General features: G+C 68.2%; 2 protein-coding genes and 1 non-coding gene across 3 annotated transcripts; all 3 read left to right on the forward strand.

The window, feature by feature from the left end:
* Positions 1–117: 117 nt before the first annotated feature.
* LOC112530339 lies at positions 118–399 on the forward strand. The gene has a single exon (XR_003071929.1). It is a non-coding gene; the product is annotated as a small Cajal body-specific RNA 2 (non-coding RNA).
* On the forward strand, positions 149–11187 carry ELAPOR1 (endosome-lysosome associated apoptosis and autophagy regulator 1). The gene is made up of 22 exons (XM_015298787.4): positions 149–1572; positions 3534–3654; positions 3863–4055; positions 4770–4917; positions 4990–5070; positions 5322–5427; positions 5495–5644; positions 5757–5845; positions 5937–6114; positions 6192–6320; positions 6394–6484; positions 6558–6663; positions 6735–6872; positions 6964–7215; positions 7542–7715; positions 8431–8608; positions 8701–8797; positions 8881–8982; positions 9383–9509; positions 9581–9759; positions 9847–10012; positions 10562–11187. Exons 1-22 carry the CDS (start codon positions 1201–1203, stop codon positions 10628–10630), a joined length of 3246 nt encoding a protein of 1081 aa, XP_015154273.2. The 5' UTR covers positions 149–1200; the 3' UTR covers positions 10631–11187.
* Positions 11188–12135: 948 nt separating this feature from the next.
* Positions 12136–17250, forward strand: SARS1 (seryl-tRNA synthetase 1). Its single transcript, NM_001031392.2, has 11 exons — positions 12136–12343; positions 13103–13173; positions 13277–13357; positions 13842–14000; positions 14534–14677; positions 14758–14913; positions 15418–15639; positions 15711–15840; positions 16348–16505; positions 16592–16721; positions 16839–17250. The coding sequence occupies exons 1-11, from the start codon at positions 12208–12210 to the stop codon at positions 16994–16996; spliced, it is 1545 nt and encodes a 514-aa protein (NP_001026563.1). The 5' UTR covers positions 12136–12207; the 3' UTR covers positions 16997–17250.
* Positions 17251–18260: the final 1010 nt, after the last annotated feature.

The following is an 18260-nucleotide window of genomic DNA, read 5'->3' on the forward strand; positions in this document are numbered from 1 at the left end:
TGCCGTCGGCGGAGCTGGGTGGGGGGGGGCGGCACCGCGGTCCTCCGTCCGGCGGGGGGCGCTGTGCGGAGGGGAGGGGCCGGGCGGCACTTCCCAGCGTGCCCCGCGCGGAGGAGGCTATAAAAGGGCGCGACGGGGCAGAGCGAGCGGAGAGTGGTTGGCGCGCTGTGCGTGTGCGGGTGCGTGGGGTCGGGGTGCGTGAGTGCGTTGGAGTGCGTGCGGTGTGAGCGCGTGCCGCCCTCTCCCTACACATTGATCTTATTCGATCGGCCCCGGCCGAGATGAGAAGAACGGAGCCGCGAAGCCGCGGGCGCTGTGCGGCGGGCGGGCGGGATGAGTCGATCAGATAGGCGAGGCCTGGCCCCGGCCGGCCCCTGAGCGCAGGCGATTCTGATCCGCCCGCCGCCCCCAACCCCGCGGCCGCGCACTGAGCCCGGCTCCGCTCCGCGCTTTATTGCGGGGTCCTACGGGCAGAAGAAGCCGCCGTTCTCCTTCCGGGAGTAACCGCCGTTGGTGGCAGCGCTGTGCGGGCACTCTGCGGGGAGGGGGCGGGGGGGCGGCAGCTCAGCGTGGTGCGGGCAGAGCCGCCCCCCCTCCCCGCCCCCCCCCACGGCCGTGTCCCGCTGCCCCCGCGGCGTGGCCGATGGCCGCTCCCCCCCACCCGTGACACGCAGCCGTGCCCCCGTCCCGCTGTCCCGCTGTCCCGGTGCCGTACCGATCCGTCCCTGGATCCGATGCACCGATTCCTTCTTGGGGCTCACCCAACTCCGCGGCCACGGCTCCGGGGGCCGTTCGGGCTGCGATGGGGCCCTGCACGGAGACAGAGGCTCAGCCGCCGCAACGGGAACGGGCGGGGGAGGAACGCACCGGGCACTCTGGTGGTCGCGGCTGCACCGCGCGGCCGCGGCGTGGAGACGGCTCCAGGGCCGGGGGGGGCCCGGCGGGGTCGCGCCGCCTCCGCCTGCCATGGCGGGTCCGGTGCTGCCGCCGTTGCCGGGGAACTGTCGCGGGGCGGGGCCGAATGGGGGGGGGGGCAGCGGGAAGGCACCGCGGGGGGGGCAGGGAGAGGGGGGGGGGCAGCTCTCGGGGTGATGCCCGGTGCCGGGGTCACGGCGATGGTCCCGGGGAGCGCTGCCCGGCGCCGCTTCCGGTGCCGATATCGATTCAAAGGGATGACGCCCGGTGCCGCCCCCGAGGGCGATGCTCGGGTACCGATGCGGTTTCCAGAGGATGATGCCCGGTACCGGCGGCTCGCGCCCGGTGCCATCCCCGGGAAGCGACGCCCGGTGCCGTTTCCGGTGCCGGTACCGGGGGCGCTGCCCGGGGGCGGGGCGGGGGCGGTGCAGGTGGCGGCAGGTGCGCGCGCGGGCCGGGCCGGGCCGTTGGCGGGGGGCGGGACCGCGGGGCCGGTGCCGGTGCCCGCGCGGGGCCGAGCGCTGCCGCCGCCGCTGCGCCATGGCCGGTGCTGGTACCGGTACCGGGGCCCGGCGGGCGCTGCTGGCTCTGTGCGTGGCCGCCGCCGCCGCCGTAGGGCTGTGCCGCGTCGGAGAGCGGCTGCACGTCTGCAAGGAGGTACCGGGGGGGGTTACCGGGAGCGGGGGGGGCGGCGGGGGGTGCCGGTGCTGACGGGATGGAGCTGAGCGCCGCTGAGGGATGCGGTGCGGGGGTATCGCCGCGCCCCACGCGTGGCCGCGTCCGTGGGGCCGCGCCCGGGGTGAGCAGCCCCCGCTGGGGGTCCCGGTGCGGAGCTGCGCTGCGCTCTGTCCGCGCGTCCGTCACCCCGAGCCCCGGCGGGACGGCGGTTAACGGTGACGGCGGCGGGGACCGTGAGAACAGCGCCGGGCCGGGGAATCGCTGCTGGGGGCCCCGGGGTTCGCCCGTCCCCTCCTCTCTGCCCACCCCGGGGGTCCCCAGCCCTGCCCGGTGCCGTGGGCTCGGCCGGTGGCGGCGGGACGGGCGTCCCCTCGCCGTGCGCCTTCCCCAGCCTGGCACAGCGCGCAGCGCGGCTCTTATCTCACTGGGGCAGCACGGAGCGTCCTGCCCGGGAGAGCCGGGGAGTGAACGGGGGGGGGGAGCGGGCATTGCACCCTCCTGGGGGGGCCACCGAGCTCCCCCACTCCATCCCTCCCGGCCCGAATGCACCCCCGCCTGCAGCTCCGTGCCCGCTAACCCAGGGCCCCGTCACCCTCGGGGGGGTTCTCTTTCCCCACGCACTCCCCACTTTGTGTGTCCCCCCCCGTCTTCCCCCCCCCCCCCCCCCCGCGCCCTGCGGCCGCTTTTCATCTGGGCCATTAAGATTTTTTATTATTTATTTATTTGTGTTTTTTTTTCCGTGATCCAATTCCTTTATTTATTTATTTCGTTCCACGGCCCGGAGCTGGAAACAATGGGCTGCGCTGATGCTGGCGCTGGGGCTGGGGGGGGGCGGAGGGGGGGGAGGGGGGCTGCTCCCGGGTCCTTTAGCCCCTGCCCCGTTCCCCATTGCTCGCTGGGATGCACCCGAGGTCCGCAGCGCCCTGGGGTCAGTGGAGGTGGCTTTAGGCGATGTGCGGTGGGTGATTCCCATCTGCCGGCGGCTCCTCCAAGTTTGGGAAGGAGGAATCACCGCGTTGCACACCCTGCTGAGCGTAGAGCAGGTGTGACGCTGTGTGCTGGGACTCGTTCTTTGTTCCACGGGGACCCCCGCGTCCCCAAGACCCACCCCTGCAGCGCTGCACTCAATGCAGGGGGCTGGGGGGGCTGTCTCCATGTGTCGCCCCCCCCTTCCCCGCTGCCACCGCATGGAGCTGATGGCAAACATCAAAGCTTTGTTTTCCAGCAAACCCGCACCAACCACAGCTCTGTGCTCCGGGGGGGGGGGGGCTGCGGTGCCGCGGTGGCCATGGGGACAGAGCCTCGGGTGCTTCCTGCCCCCGATGTCGCCTCCGCCCGGCCTTGAGCGAGCCCCGGAGCGGGGACAGATGGCAGCACGGAGAGCTGCGATCAGCAGCGCTGCGCTCTGCAGCCCCGTGCGCCCGCCCTGCAGGTGCCACCTGTCCCCATCCGTGTCCCATCGCACGGCGCAGTCTGCGTGGCTCCCAGCAGGACGGCGCATCCGGCACTGTGTTTAATGAGCTGCTCGTGCTGCGGGCGCGCCGAGGCCAACGGGGGCGGCTGCCTCCGAGCGGTGCTGCGCGTCCCCCAATCCCTGGGCTCTCTGCTGGTCTGCCCGGGGCGCTGCAGTGGCACTCTGTCCTCTGTCCCTGCATGGAGCGGTGCCCACGGAAGGGGTGTGCTGTCCGCTGGGGTCGTGCGTGTGGCCCTATAGCTCACCATGGGTTTTAGCACCCTATGGGGTGGATATTGTAATGGGGGGTGTTGTTCTCCCTAACCCGGCCCCCAGCAGCCTCGTCCCTAAGTGTGTTCCACAGCATGCTGGGTGCTGTGGGATTGGCACCAGCCAAAAGAGCCCCCATATCCCCACAGCGGCAGCTGAGCTCGCTGGGGGTCCCATCCCCGTGGGGTCTCAGCCCTCCACGCGTTCTCTCTTGCAGTCGGAGTACCACTACGAGTACACAGCATGCGACAGCGCGGGCGCGCGGTGGAGGGTGGCGGTGCCGCACACACCGGGACTCTGCACCGGGCTGCCGGACCCCGTCAAGGGCACCGAGTGCTGTAAGGTTGGGGTGCGGGGGTGGCCGGGGGGGCTTTGATGGGGTAGACGTGACTTTTCCTAATCCCGGGGTCAACACGATGCTGTCAGAGACACGGAATGAACGCAGCGCTCAGCAGCACGGCACAGGGTGGGGTGGTGGGAGGGTCCTGGAGGCAGAGGCGGTGGTGGGAGGGGGCAGCGCTGACGGCACCCCCTGCATGTGGGCAGCTTTCTCCTGCAAGGCGGGCGAGTTCCTCGACATGAAGGCGCAGGCGTGCAAGCCCTGTGCTGAGGGCACCTACTCACTGGGCACCGGAGTGCGCTTCGACGAGTGGGATGAGCTGCCCCACGGCTTCGCCAACGTCGCCACCAACCTGGAGTTGGATGATGGCTTCAGCGATGTGGTGGAGAACTGCACCACGTGAGTGGCCCTGGGATGCCACAACGCGTCCATGCATGGGGAACCGCCCGTGGTCCCTCCCTGCCCATCCCTGGGAGCCTCAATGCACCGCGGACACAAGAAGGGGACCCCCACGCTGCCCCAGGACCCCCTCAGCCCCATTGCAGAGGGATCTCCCACCCACAGCCCTCCCCAGTGCTGCGGCACGAGCCAGTGCCTTTGTTTTGCACCGCGGCCCTTTGATCAGCTCTGGTGGCAGCCGTCGGGCCCTGCCGTGCCGGCAGCACGCGTTGCAGCGGCGGTGCAGCTTGCAAATGTAACCTACTTCCAGCTGCCTTTAATTATGCAGCTGCACTCCCAGTGCTGCAGGAGCCCACCCGCCTCTCGCCCCGCTTGGTGGCACTGCGCTGGCACGGGGATGCTCCATTGTCACCGTGCTGGGACATCCCCCGCTCCTCCGCAGCACCTGGGCTGGGTTTTTCCTGCCCCTTTTGCACAGCCCTGAACTCATCCCCTCCTCAGCATCATGCAAGTGTAACAACAGCATCACCCCATGCTTCTCATGGTGTCCCCGTGTCCCGTGTCACATCCTGTGCCACTGCTGGGACTGTCCCATCTGTCCAAACTGTCCTTCTCACAGTGTCCCACTGCAGAGGGATCCAGACCCTAAAATACCACAGGGAAGAGCCTATATCCCCTCGTGTGCCTCTGTGCCATTCTGTGTCCCCACCTCAGGTCGACGTGGGTGCCGCTGGGGGATTACATCGCCTCCAACACAGATGAGTGCACGGCCACGCTGATGTACGCCGTCAGCCTGAAGCAGTCGGGCACCGTCTCCTTTGAGTACATCTACCCCGACAGCAGCATCGTCTTTGAGTTCTTTGTAAGCACGGGGTGGGGGTCCCAGGGATGCCAGGGGGGTGACCCTGTGCTGATGCTGTCCCCGTCCCCATAGGTGCAGAACGACCAGTGCCAGCCCACGGTGGAGGAGTCGCGCTGGATGCGCACCACGGAGAAGGGCTGGGAGTTCCACAGCGTGAGCACAGCGATGGGATGGCACAGCGTGGGGGGGTCCTTAGGGTCACCTTCAGGATCCCACACCACAGCTCCCACAAAAGGGTTCCCCACCACAGCCCCCCCCACCCCCCTCGGGCCATTTGTCACCCCGGCACAGGAAGTTGCACTCTGAGGGCACAGAGGGGAGGGTGGTGGCACACAGGGGTGGGTGCTGAGCCCTCCTCGGGTACTGACCCCTGGCTGGGACCCCCCTGGCCCTGTGCCGTGCAGGTGGAGCTGAGCCGTGGTAACAACGTGCTCTACTGGAGGACCACAGCATTCTCCGTCTGGTCCAAGGTCCCCAAGCCCGTGCTGGTGCGGAACATCGGGATCACAGGTAGGTGGGTGGGCGCAGGGTTGGGGTCCCCACGGCCCCCCACCCCTGAGCGCCGTCCCGCTGCCAGGGGTCGCCTACACCTCCGAGTGCTTCCCCTGCAAACCCGGCACCTTCGCCGCCGCCGCCGGCTCCTCCTCCTGCCAGCTGTGCCCCGCCAACAGCTTCTCCAGCAAAGGGGCCACCGCCTGCCAGCCCTGCGAGCCCACCGCCTATGCAGGTGAGAAGAGAAGGGGGGACACCGCAGCCCTGCACCCCGCGATGCTCCTCCTGGGGCCGTGGGGACATCCCTGGGTGCCACCCGGGGACCTCACTGCCACCACCGCTCGCAGAGCCCGGCTCAGCATCCTGCAAGATGCGCCCGCCCTGCACTGATAAGGACTATTTCTACACACACACGGCGTGCGATGCCAACGGGGAGGTACGGACCCCCCCCAGCCACCTCCAGCCCTGGCCCAGTGCCCTGTGCCCGTGTCCCAGCCCGGTGCAGCTCACCCCGTGTCCCTGCGCAGACGCAGCTGATGTTTAAGTGGGCAGAGCCGAAGATCTGCAGCGAAGCGCTGCCCCGCGCTGCCCAGCTGCCCCCCTCGGGGCTGAAGACCCGCTGCCCCCCCTGCAACCCCGGCTTCTACAAAAGCAACAGCAGTGCCTGTGAGCCCTGTCCCTACGGCTCCTACTCCAACGGCTCTGGTAAGGAGGACCCCGGGGGGGGGGGGGGTGCCCTGAGTTCCCATGGGTGCCTTCCCTGATGTCCCCGCCGTCCCCAGGCTGTGTGCGCTGCCCGGCCGGCACCGAGCCGGTGCTGGGGCTGGAGTACAAGTGGTGGAACGTGCTGCCCCCTAACATGGAGACCACCGTGCTCAGCGGCATCAACTTCGAGTACAAGGGGATGGCAGGTACTGCCGCGCCGCCCCCTCCCCGTCCCCACGGCGCAGGGGATGTCACCGAGCTGTCCCCGTGTCCCCGCAGGCTGGGAGGTGGCCGGGGACTACATCTACACGGCAGCGGGAGCCTCCGACAACGACTTCATGATCCTGACGCTGCTGGTGCCCGGCTTCAGGTGAGCGCCTCCCACATCCCCGGGGTGCCATCGCCACCCCCGTGCTGTGTCCCCACCGTCCCCGTGTCCCCAGCCCCCCGCAGCCGGCGCTGGAGGATGGGGACAGCAAGGAGGTGGCGCGGATTACCTTCGTCTTCGAGACGGTCTGCAGCGTCAGCTGTGAGCTGTACTTCATGGTGGTGAGTGGTGGTGGGGGGGGGGTGTGGCGGGGGGCGCGGGGTGCCCACATCCCCCGTGCTGTCCCTTCCAGGGCATCAACTCACGCACCAACACGCCGGTGGAGACGTGGACGGGCCCCCGGGGGAAGCAGTCCTACACTTACGTGGTGGAGAAGAATGCCACCACCAGCTTCACCTGGGCCTTCCAGCGCACGCGCTACCGCGAGGCGGTGAGTGGGGGCACAGGGATGGGGACAGCAGCGTCACCCCCCCCCCGCCCCCGTTCCACCCAGCACTGGGTGATGCTGAGCTCCGCTCCAGGGCCGGCGTTACACCAGTGATGTGGCCAAGCTCTACTCCGTCAATGTCACCAACGTGCTGGGGGGGGTGGCTTCCTTCTGCCGCCGCTGTGCCGCCACTGGGGGGCTCTGTGCCCCCTGCCCCCCCGGGCACGCCCTGGACCACAGCACTGGTGCCTGCCAGCCCTGTCCCCCCGGCACCTTCCTGCGGGGCCACCCACCTGACGGCCCCCCCGCCTGCCAGCCCTGCGGCCCCGGCACCCGCAGCAACCAGGTGAGCATCGCCACGTGTCCCCACATGCCTGGGGGTAGGGGGTGCCGGACTCCCCCCTGGGCACCCCTTGGTGGGTGGCACTCTGGGGAGCTGGGGGGGGCACAGCACCTGGCTGTCCCCAGTGGGTGGCACCAACTCTGCTGGGAGATCCCAACCTCTGACATCCCACGTGGGTGGCACCATCTTCTGATGGGTGACATCTGTCCCTGACCGTCCTCCATGGGCGACACCCTCCAGCCCTCTGCACCTCCCTGTGGGTGACAGCACCCTGGCTGGGTGGCACGATGGGACCCCATTGGGTGACAGCAGTCCCCCACCCCGGGCAGGTCCGCTCCCTCTGCTACAGTGACTGCACTTTCTCCCTGGCACTGCCCGGCCAAACGCTGCACTACGACTTCTCAGCACTGTCTGCCAGCACCGCCTTCACCAGCGGCCCCAGCTTCACCTCCAAGGGCCTCAAATACTTCCACCACTTCAACATCAGCCTCTGCGGCAACCACGTGAGTGCGGGGGGCCATGGGAGCACACGCAGGGGGTGACACAAGGGGTGATGTTGACACAAGCGTGTGTGCGTGCAAGCAGCTGCACCGAAGCATGCAAACATTTGCCGGCTCTTGCAGTCGTGCTCACATTCACAAACACAACTGCACACTTGTGCAAGCACGTGCTTACATGTGTTACGTGCTTACACGCATGTAGTCGTGCACACGTAGCTGCACATTAACACGAGCATGTGCATGTAGTCATGCAAACACGTGGTTCCGCAGTTATGCAGACACACATGTGTGTAGTTGTGCAAACCTACGGCCACACGTTCTTGCAAATGCACAGGCATGTGGTCGTGCAAGCACACGTGCATTCTTGCATACAGCCATGCAGACATACACACAGCCGTGCTCACCATCAATAAAACCCGCGTGTAGCGAAGTGCACAGTTGTGCAAACACTTGTGTCTACTTGCACGAGGCGGCAGAAACGTTCCTGCAAACATGCAACCACGCAACCGTACGCTCACAGCCCATAGAGCCCACGTGCAGAAGTGCACGCAGTCGTGCAAACACACGCGCATCCTTGCACAAAGGGATGGCAGCACGATGCGCACACAGCGGTTCTGGAAGCACCTTCCCACACACACACACACACACACACACACACACACACACACACACACACACACGCAGTGCTGCGCACACCCCGACGCGGTGCCGCCGGCAGGGCAGGAAGGCGGCCTCATGCACGGACAACGTGACGGACGCGCGGCTCCCCGACGAGGGCGGCTCCGGGCGGGTGGTGACGTCCCACGTGTGCCAGGCCATCGTGGTGCCCTCGGACGTGGTGGGCCACCGTGCCGCCGTGTCCTCGCAGCCCGTCAGCCTGGCGGACCGCCTCCTGGGTGAGCCCCAAACCCCTCCGTGCCCCGATGCCCCCCCGTCGTGGCGCGCCGCGGCTGCCGAGTCCCCCCGTGTCACCTGAGTGCCACCGCAGGCGTCACCGTGAGCTCCGCGCTGGACGGCGTCGCCGCGCCCCCCGAGCTGTTCCCCCCCGCCAGCCCCGAGCTGCCCGACGTCGTCTTCTTCTTCAGGTGGGCGGACGTCGGGGGGGGGGGGGACGCGGGGGCGGGGAGGGGACCGCGGGGATGCGCTGAACTCCCTTTGGCCGCCGCAGGTCCGGCGAGGTGACGCAGTCCTGCGCCGGGGGCCGGGCCACCACCATCCGCCTGCGCTGCGACCCGCTGCGGCCGGGCACCGGCAGCCTGGCTGTGCCCAGGTGGGTGCCGCGGTGGGGACGTGGGGGAACAGCAGCGTCCTCACGGCCCCCCAGGTGCCCCCTGTCTCCAGCTGTCCCCATGCACGAGCACGGGGAGTGCGCCATCCTTGAGGACTTTGCTTTGGGGACAGCCGCCACCGTGTCCCTGTGTGCTGTGCCCCATTGTAGTGCTATCCGTGGAGGACACGGTGGCGCTTTGGGGACAGCCATCACCGTATCCCTGCGTGCTGCGCCCCGCTGCGGTGCCATGGGAGGGCGGTGGCACACCTGGGGACTCCACTTTGGGGGCAGCCGGCGCTGTGTCCCCTGCGCTGTGCCCCACTGCGGTGCCACGGCGAAGGCAATGCAATGCAACGACACTTTGGGGACAGCCACCCCTATACCCGTGTGTCCCCCACAGCAAATGCCCCGAGGGCACCTGTGATGGCTGCACCTTCCACCTCCTGTGGGCAACGGCCGAGGGCTGCCCGCGCTGCTCCGCCAACCACTTCCGCGCCATCGTGGGCGCTTGCCAGGGCGGCGTGCAGGTAGGGGACACACGGGGGCGACGGGGACAGCGGGGATGTCACCACCCTCACCCCCTCCGTGACACACACAGAGGACCACGTATGTGTGGAAGGAGCCGCGGCTGTGCCACGGGGGGCAACGCCTGCCCGCCCCCCGGGTCCGCCCGTGCCGCAGCGCTGAGTTCTGGCTGAAGGTGGGCGTCTCGGTGGGGACGTGTGTGGCCGTGCTGCTGGCTGCCCTGGCTGCCTACTTCTGGAAGAAGAACCAAAAGTGAGTGTGGGGCACGGCCCCTATGTGCCCCCCGCCCCGTCCCGTCGTCCCTCTGGGCGGAGGTTGTGGTTATTGGGGTGTCTCCAGGTTGGAGTACAAGTACTCGCGGCTGGTGCTGAATGCGGCGGCCAAGGAGAGCGAGCTGCCGGCACCGGATAGCTGTGCCATCATGGAGGGAGAGGATGGTGAGGATGAGCTCATCTTCACCAGCAAGAAGTCCCTGCTGGGCAAGATCCGCTGCCTGGCCACCAAGGTGGGAGTGGGAATGGGAGCAGGGGGGTCCTGTAGGGTCGGAGGTGTTCCACAGGGCTGTACCGGTGGATGGGATTGTCCCAATGGATGGGAGTGTCTCATGGGGCTGACCCAAGGGATGAGGGTGTCCCGTGGGGGTGACGTTGACCCGAGGGGATGGGGTTGATCCAAGAGATGGGGGTGTCCCAGGGGATTGTCCAAGGGATGGAGAAGTCTCATGGGGATGGAGGAGTTCCATTGGGTTGGCCCAAGGCATAAAGGAGTCCCAAAGGTTGGGGTGTCCCATGAGATCGGGGTGTCCCAAGGGGATGGAAGTTGCCCGTGGGATGTGGGGGGTCCCATGGGGATGTTGCAAGGGATGGAGGTGTCCCACAGGGCTGAGCGTCCTGGGTGTGACTCGTGGGTCTACAGGTGTCCCATGGGGTTGAGTTGTCCTACAGAGGGGATGTCCGGTGTCCTATGGGGATGGATGCCCCATGGAGGAGGTGTCCCACAGGGAGGGGTGTCCGCTGTTTGTGTCCTCACCCCTCAGTGTCCCCACTCCCCGCAGCGCACCCCAGACGGCTTTGACTCCGTCCCCCTGAAGCCATCGTCCGGTGGCACTGACCTGGAGCTGTGAGGGGGCCGTTCTCCCCCCACCCCGTGGCCTTACGGACCCACAGAGCCCCGGGGCACTTTTGTCTCCCCCCACCCCTGGGAAAATGCCAAATACAGACATGGGGGTCAGGAGCACCCCCAGCCTGGCAGGGGGACATGGGGGGCAGCCCTGTGTGTCATGTTGGGGGCACATGTGTGGGGCAGAAGAGTGCATGATGGGGGTTGCACGAGTGTGCACACGTGTGCAAGCTGCTGGCCCCCCCTGCTCTGCTTGGGGCACAGCAGAGAGCACCTGGTGGCCGTGTCACCCCCCACCGTGTCACCCCCTGCCATGCCAGCTGTGCCACAGCCCCATGCCAGCCCCGCTCCCCCCCAGGCTGCCTTTCCCCCTGCCAGGACGCACCCATTGGGGTGATGCTGCCCCACAGTGGGTCCCCCTGCGGCTGTCCCCGCAGCGGTGCCCCGTGTCCCCCACCCCATGGCTCCATCCCCCCCCTTTTTACAGCGATCTCAGCATTTTCTAGGCAGCACCGGGCGGCCCCGCATGTCCCGGCTGTGCAATAAAGGCGATGTTTCTGAGCCTGCTGTGGTGGGTCTGTGCTATGGGGTACGTGTGGCACCCAGCAGTGGGCAGGGGAGAGCTGGGGGGTCGGGGGGGAAGCCATAGGGGACTGTGAAAATGCTATGGAGCAACATATGGTGCCGTGAAGTAGCTATGGAGATGCTGTAGGATGTTCTCGTGTTGCCATATGGTGCCAAGAAGCACCCTGGGCTGTGGGGATGCCATACGGGATGATGAGAATGCTATGGGGTGATGCAGTGGTTGTATGGAATGCCGTGGTGATGTCGTGGGAAACCACGAGGATGCCATAGGGGACTGTGAAGATGCTATGGGGTGCTGTGGGGATGCCATGGAGTATCATGAGGATGCTATGGAGTGTTACAGGATGTCCTTGGATTGCCATATGTCGCTATGGGATGTCATAGGGACACCCTTAGGTGCTATTGAGCACCATGGGGACGTCATAGGGGACAGGGAGAACGCCATGAAGTACACTGGGGTGCCACGTGGTGCCATGGCCATGCTGTGGGGCTGCCAGAACTGCCTGCGGATGCTGCGGGTTACCCTGAGGTACCGTATGGTGCTATGGGATGCTGGTGATGCTATGGGGGGGACCATGGAGATGCCGTTAGAGACCATGAGAGCCCCATGGGGGGGCGCACAGTGCCATAGGGATGTTGTGGGGATGCTGGAGATTACCGGGAGGATGCCGTTGGGTGATGGTGGTGTCCTTGGCGTGCTATGGGCGCCCCGGGGATGCCACAGGGGCCCTTTGCTCCGCGTGGGGCCGCGCAGAGCCCCATAGGGAGCCACGCGGCGGGGCCCCGCAGATCGCACGCGGCCCGACGCAGCGCCGCCTCCTCTCCGCCAGGGGGCGCTGTCGGCGCGGGGTCGGCGCTCTACCCGCACAGCGCCCTCTCTCGGCGGCTCCGCGCAGGCCCCGCCCTGCGGCGCGGCGCAGGCGCAGTGCGGAGCGGACGCGGGCACGGGAACCGCCGCTGTCACCGCGCTCCGGAGCCGCCGCCGCCGCCGCCGCCATGGTGCTGGACCTGGACCTGTTCCGCGCCGACAAAGGCGGAGACCCCGCGGCCGTGCGGGAGATGCAGCGGAAGCGCTTCAAAGACCCGGCGCTGGTGGACGCGCTGGTGCGGGCGGACGGCGCCTGGCGGAGGTGTACGTGGGGCGGGGGCGGCCCGGGCCTTCCTGGGGGTCCCTCAGCCCCGGCCGCTCCCCGCCGCCCTCCGCGTGCTGCTGCCCACCCCCCCTCCCCGCAGAGCTGCTCTCCCCCCGGGGCTGAACCGAGGCCCGGGGTCGGGGTCGGGACGGGGGGGGTCCTGAAGCCGGGGTGGGGGCGGAGAGCAGCCCGGGAGGGGGGGCGGGGGAGCCGGGCCGGGCCCTGCGCGGCCCCACGGCGGTGTTTCGACCCCCGCGTGCCCCGCCGGCCTCCGCAGCGCCGTCCGTCCGCGGCTGATGCAATCCGGGGCGGCTCAGCCCCGCGCCCGGCGCCGGGTGACGCCGCGGTCGCTCTGCCCTCATCGCGGCCGTCGCCGCAGCGCAGCCCCGGGAGGCGCCCCCCGTCCTGCAGCCGCGTGGTGGGGTTGGCGCGTCCCGCCGTGCCGCCCCGCGGGGACATCCAACCCGGTGCCACCCATTGGGAGCTGCGTGTGTCCCCTCATCGCCGCTCCTGGGGCAGCTCCCGGCCCTGCGAGAGCGCTCCAATCTCACCCCACAGCCCCGGACCCACGTAGACCCCCCCCAGCAGCCCCGGATCTGGGGGTCCGAGGGGTGCAGCGTCGCCGCCGGTGCATTTAAAGGGGACCCCGCAGCTGTGGCGTTGCTCACAATGGCACCGAAGGCAGCGCTGGTGCAGGAGCTCCTCGCTGCAGCCCCCCTCGTGTGCCCCGCTGACGGCTCCCTCCCCTCTCCCCGCAGGCAGGTTTCGTGCCGATAACTTGAACAAGCTGAAGAACCTTTGCAGCAAAACCATTGGTGATAAGATGAAGGTGAGGGCCTCGCCAGCCCCTCCCCGCCATCACTAAAGGATGCTTTTACCTTCTTGTTTGGGTCTTAAAACCCTGGTGGGGTTTCTCTTCCCTCGTGCTGCAGAAGAAGGAGCCCGTGGGGAGCGATGAGTCCGTGCCGGAGAGCGCGCAGAACCTGGATGAGCTGACAGCCGACGTCCTGGGGGTGAGTCTGACCCCCCCTCCCCGCTCTGTGCGCTCTATGGAGCCCCAGCACCGCTCTGGGCACCCCCCTGCAGCCCCGTAGCGGGGATCCCGGTCCCAAGGCAGCTTTTTCCCCGTGTCATCCATCTGAAGGCCACCGCCGCCGCTCACCGACCCGTCCTGCAGTTCGTGGGGGATCTGGGCAGCCTCGGTAGCTGCTGTTCCCCGGAGGCCCCTCGCTGCCCGCTCGCCTTCCCCCTTCATTAACCACGCTGTTTAATGAGCGTGACGCTGGGCGGCTTTTGCTGCCGTGGGAGCTGACTGCTCCCCGTGGTGGCTGCCGGGCGCTGCGTGGCGCCGTGCCTCACCCGGGGCCTTTCAGAGCGTGGCTGATGTCGGTCGGGGCTTTGTCCCCTCCGGCTGCTGTTTGATGCGCTGTGTATGTCAGGGCACGGGGATTAACAGCGCTCAGCCCCCTCTCCTCAGCGGTTCTCCTCCCTGCGCAGGGGCTGCAGGTGTCCCAGATCAAGAAGGTCCGCCTCCTCATCGACGAAGCCATCCTGGAGTGCGACGCGGAGCGCGTCAGGCTGGAAGCAGAGCGCTTCGAGAGCCTCCGGGAGATCGGGAACCTCCTGCACCCCTCAGTGCCCATCAGCAACGATGAGGTAGGGACGGCACCGTGCGCACTTTGGGGGCCGTGGGGCTGCACCGGGCTGGCCGAGCTGGTTCATCAAAGCGGGAGGGGCGGCGCCCCCCCCAGATCTGCGGGAGGTGAATGAAATCTGCATGACAAGACAGCGTTTCCTGCTGGGAGCACACAAAGAGCAGCTCAGACAGCGCATTGTTCGGGCAATACGTGGGAAATTCACGGCCAGCCGAGGGCCGGGATCTCCCTCCGCTGCCCCCATTCATCCAGCAGGAATATTTTGCTGGAGGAACACAATCGGGCCGGGCCAGCTGCCAAGTGGCCGCACAATGAGTGACCAGCAGGGATCAGCACTGGGGTTCCAGGCTCTGCGTTCGGTCACTGCCGGATGGCAAAGCCTGGGGCCGGGATGGGGCCCCTGTGTGGGGCTGGGGGAGAGGGGAAGGGAGGGGACTGGGGGCTCTGTTCCCAAACTGCCCGGTGGGAACGCACTGCTATCACCGCGGCCCCGGGGAGGAGATGTGAAGCACTGTGCCCCTCCTCTGCGCTCAGGATGCGGACAACAAAGTGGAGCGGATCTGGGGGGACTGCAGCTGCAGGAAGAAGTATTCCCACGTGGACCTGGTGGTGATGGTGGACGGTTATGAGGGAGAGAAGGGGGCCGTTGTCGCGGGAAGCCGGGGCTACTTCTTGAAGGTGAGAGCCCAGCCCTGCAGCCCCGCGGGGACGTCACAGCAGGGTGTGTGTGACCGGTGACGGCTTCCCCCATCCCGCAGGGTCCCCTGGTGTTCCTGGAGCAGGCCCTGATCCAGTACGCCCTGCAGAGCCTCCGCGCCAAGGGCTACACTCCTGTCTACACGCCCTTCTTCATGCGGAAGGAGGTGATGCAGGAGGTGGCCCAGCTCAGCCAGTTTGACGAGGAGCTCTACAAGGTGAGCCCGACGCCCGCTGGCTCTCGCTGTCTCGCCGCCTGGCACCCACATCCCCTCGGGGACCGTCCTGCCCAGCCCATACTGCGTGCCTCCCCGTGCTGGGGGGCAGCCGGCTGCCACCCACTGATCCCAGCAGGGCGGCAGCTCTGGGTCTGCTCTGCTCTGAGGAAGGCTTGGCGGTCCCCAGCCAACGCAGCCGGTTGTCACGGCGATGCGGTGACGGGAGGCAGCTCTGTCCCCAGCCTCGCCGCCAGGAGCTGGCAGGAGGCCATCGAGGCCCTGAAAGGAGGCCAGCGAACGGCAGCTGCTCCCCTTCTTGCGACCCACTTTGCAGCCGTCCTGTTCTCAGCACCACTCCAGGAAAACATTGCTGCCAGGGGTGTCCGTGCTGGCACCACGCAGCATCTGCCAGGGCTGTGGGTTTTGTCCGCAGCGGTGCGAGAACAGCTGGGAAAGGAGGGCAGTGCCTCTTTCCCATCCCCACGGTCCCCTCCTGTTCCCCAGGTGATCGGCAAGGGCAGCGAGAAGGCGGAGGACAGCTCCGTCGATGAGAAGTACCTCATTGCCACCTCAGAGCAGCCCATCGCCGCCCTGCACCGGGACGAGTGGCTGAAGCCGGAGGATCTGCCCATCAAATATGCAGGGCTGTCCACCTGCTTCCGCCAGGAGGTCGGCTCGCACGGCCGCGACACGCGCGGCATCTTCCGTGTGCACCAGTTTGAGAAGGTGAGGGGGGGCGGGGGGCGGTGCGGGGGGTTCGGGGCTGGGGTGGAGCCAACGTGGGGGGATCTCTGCAGATCGAGCAGTTCGTCTACGCCTCCCCGCACGACAACAAGTCGTGGGAGATGTTCGACGAGATGATCGCCACGGCCGAGGAGTTCTACCAGTCGCTGGGCATCCCCTACCACATCGTCAACATCGTTTCGGGTAGGGGTCTGCGCCACGGGGCTGTGTGGGGTGCCGGCTTTTGGGGTTGGGGGCTTCTTCCCCCCGTCTCCGTGCCGTGCTGGCCTGGGAGGAGCCCAGCACCTCTGCCAGCGCCTCGGGTGTCACCGTGACCCTGACCCACTTCCCCGCTCGGCTTCCTTTGTCCGAGAGCACTGCTGGCTCGCGTTCCCACGCTGTGCATCCCCAGACCTGCCAAGGGGAGGTCATGGGGAGGGGACACCAGCACAGGCACACGCTGTGGCGCACCCCGCTGTGCTGGCGCTGCCCCCGCCCCATCCCCGCTGTGCCTCTGGAAGAGAGGGGTGGCCCAAATGGCTTCTGTTAGGAAAATGTGCCCACGCTGAGGTTCCTTCCGTCCTCTGCTCTGCCAGGCAGGAGCGCTGCCTCCCACACAGCACTGCGCTGAGGTGGCTTTGCAGGCTTTGACCCCCGGCCGCATCCCGCATTGCTGCCGCACCCCCTAACTGCTGCCCTGCCACCCACCAGGCGCCCTGAACCACGCTGCCAGCAAGAAGCTGGACCTGGAGGCTTGGTTCCCAGGCTCGGGGGCGTTCCGTGAGCTCGTGTCCTGCTCCAACTGCACCGACTACCAGGCGCGCCGCTTGCGCATCCGCTTCGGGCAGACCAAGAAGATGATGGACAAGGTGAGGCTGTGGGGCTGGGCGCTCGTGTTACCCCGTTCCCCATCTTCTGTTCCCCCGTGTCACCCCTTGACGCATCCCTGCTGCAGGTGGAGTTTGTGCACATGCTCAACGCCACGATGTGCGCCACCACCCGAACCATCTGCGCCATCCTGGAGAACTACCAGACCGAGGAGGGCATCGTCGTCCCCGAGCGGCTGCGGGACTTCATGCCCCCAGGTAACGCCCTGCACGCTGCTGAGCGCCCCCCCCCACCCCCCCGTGCCTCTGGGCTGGGGGCGGCGGGGCCAGGGGAGCCCCACGAGCTGCGATCCGTTCCCTCTGCTCTTCCCGCAGACCTCCGTCAGATCATCCGCTTTGTGAAGCCGGCCCCCATCGAGCAGGAGCTCTCCAAGAAGCAGAAGAAGCAGCAGGAAGGGGGCAGGAAGAAGGCGGCGGGCGGGGAGCGGGTGCTGGAGGAGCAGATGCAGAATATGGGCGTCAGCAGCGCCTGAGTCCTTCGGCTCCGCCGGGCTCTGCGCCGCCCCCTTCGCTTCGGGCCGAGTCTGTGGCCGGAGCTGCCGGTCCCCAGCCGGCCCTGCGGCACCCACAGGGCAACGAACTGACAGCTGTGGGGCTCTGGCCCAAACTGGGGGCTCCAGCCCCCCCCGCCTCCCCCCTCCTCGGCGGGGTCACTGCATGGCAGGCTCATGGCAGGGGGCGGAAACCTTCCCGTCCTTCAACCCAATAAAGCAAAGAGAGCTGCTGAGCCGCGCGTGGGGCTGCGTGTCCTCTCGTGGGGGCCCGAGGGGCGGGGGGGCGGTCGTTGCTTTGGAGGTGGGGGATTTTGCAGCCCCGCGGGGGCGGCCCCGGCCTCGCTCCGTCTCTGCCCCTCCGATGGCAGCAGCTGGGCGCGGGGGCCACCGCCGGCCCCACACAATGGCTCAGACAAAGGCCGATCCCATTTGTAATTCAACGAGGGGCCGGGGCCCCCCTCGCCCAGCTGCTGCCGGGACCCCCGCGGCGGTGGGCAGCGAGTGTTGGGGGGTTGGGGGGGGGGGCTGCGTGCCTCAGTTTCCCCGGAGTGGGGCGGGGGAGGCGGCTGCGTGTCGCGCATGGGAAACTCGGGGCTGCGCCCACGGGAAAGGTGTGGGGGGCGGCCCGGCGTCGGCCCCCCCAGCCCCGCAGCACCCCGCCCGGCCGGTTCTGCCCGCCCCGGCCCTGCATCGCCTTTGAAGGGCACCGGGAGCCCCCGGGCAGGGCGGGGCGCGCCGCTGAGTCACCGGGCGCGGGATGGGGGTCCGCGGGCGGCTCCGCTGTCCCCGCCCGACCCGTTCCGAGCGCCGGAGAACGGCTCCGCGCTGCTGCCGGGGGTCCCTCGGCCCCCAGACCTCCCCCCGTCCCGGTGCTCCGCAGCGCTCGGTGCTGCCTGCCGTGCTCCCCCAGTTCGCCCCAGTTTGTCCCAGTGCCCCCACGCCCCGCTCCATCCCGGTGCGGCTCTGGGGGGTCCCGCAGCTGTGTGCGCGGTGTGCCAGCGGGCCGTGCGTGTGTGCACACGTGTGCAATGCGCGTGGGCCGTGTGTGTACGTGTGCCCGTGCCATGTGCGTGGGTGTGCGTTCGTGTGTGTGCATGTACGCGTAACCCGCGTGCCGTACAGCCGGGCGAACACGTACGGACGGCCGTGCGGGCACACACAGCGGGTGCATTGTGCACGCGCGTGCACGCGGATCGCGCCTCGTGCATCCGCGTGTCCGCGTGCCCGCGGGTGGGGCAGGTGC

The sequence above is a fragment of the Gallus gallus genome, chromosome 26, assembly GCF_016699485.2.
Source record: "Gallus gallus isolate bGalGal1 chromosome 26, bGalGal1.mat.broiler.GRCg7b, whole genome shotgun sequence".
NCBI lineage: Eukaryota > Metazoa > Chordata > Aves > Galliformes > Phasianidae > Gallus > Gallus gallus.

Coding starts and splice junctions, on each gene's coding strand:
- SARS1 (NM_001031392.2), top strand. CDS start 12,208: ATGGTGCTGGACCTGGACCTGTTCCGCGCCGACAAAGGCGGAGACCCC. Junction 14,914..15,417: donor TTGACGAGGAGCTCTACAAG/GTGAGCCCGACG, acceptor CCTGTTCCCCAG/GTGATCGGCAAGGGCAGCGA. Junction 16,506..16,591: donor CCAAGAAGATGATGGACAAG/GTGAGGCTGTGG, acceptor TCCCTGCTGCAG/GTGGAGTTTGTGCACATGCT.
- ELAPOR1 (XM_015298787.4), top strand. CDS start 1,201: ATGCTCGGGTACCGATGCGGTTTCCAGAGGATGATGCCCGGTACCGGC. Junction 5,846..5,936: donor CGTGCGATGCCAACGGGGAG/GTACGGACCCCC, acceptor GTCCCTGCGCAG/ACGCAGCTGATGTTTAAGTG. Junction 9,760..9,846: donor TTCTGGAAGAAGAACCAAAA/GTGAGTGTGGGG, acceptor GGGTGTCTCCAG/GTTGGAGTACAAGTACTCGC.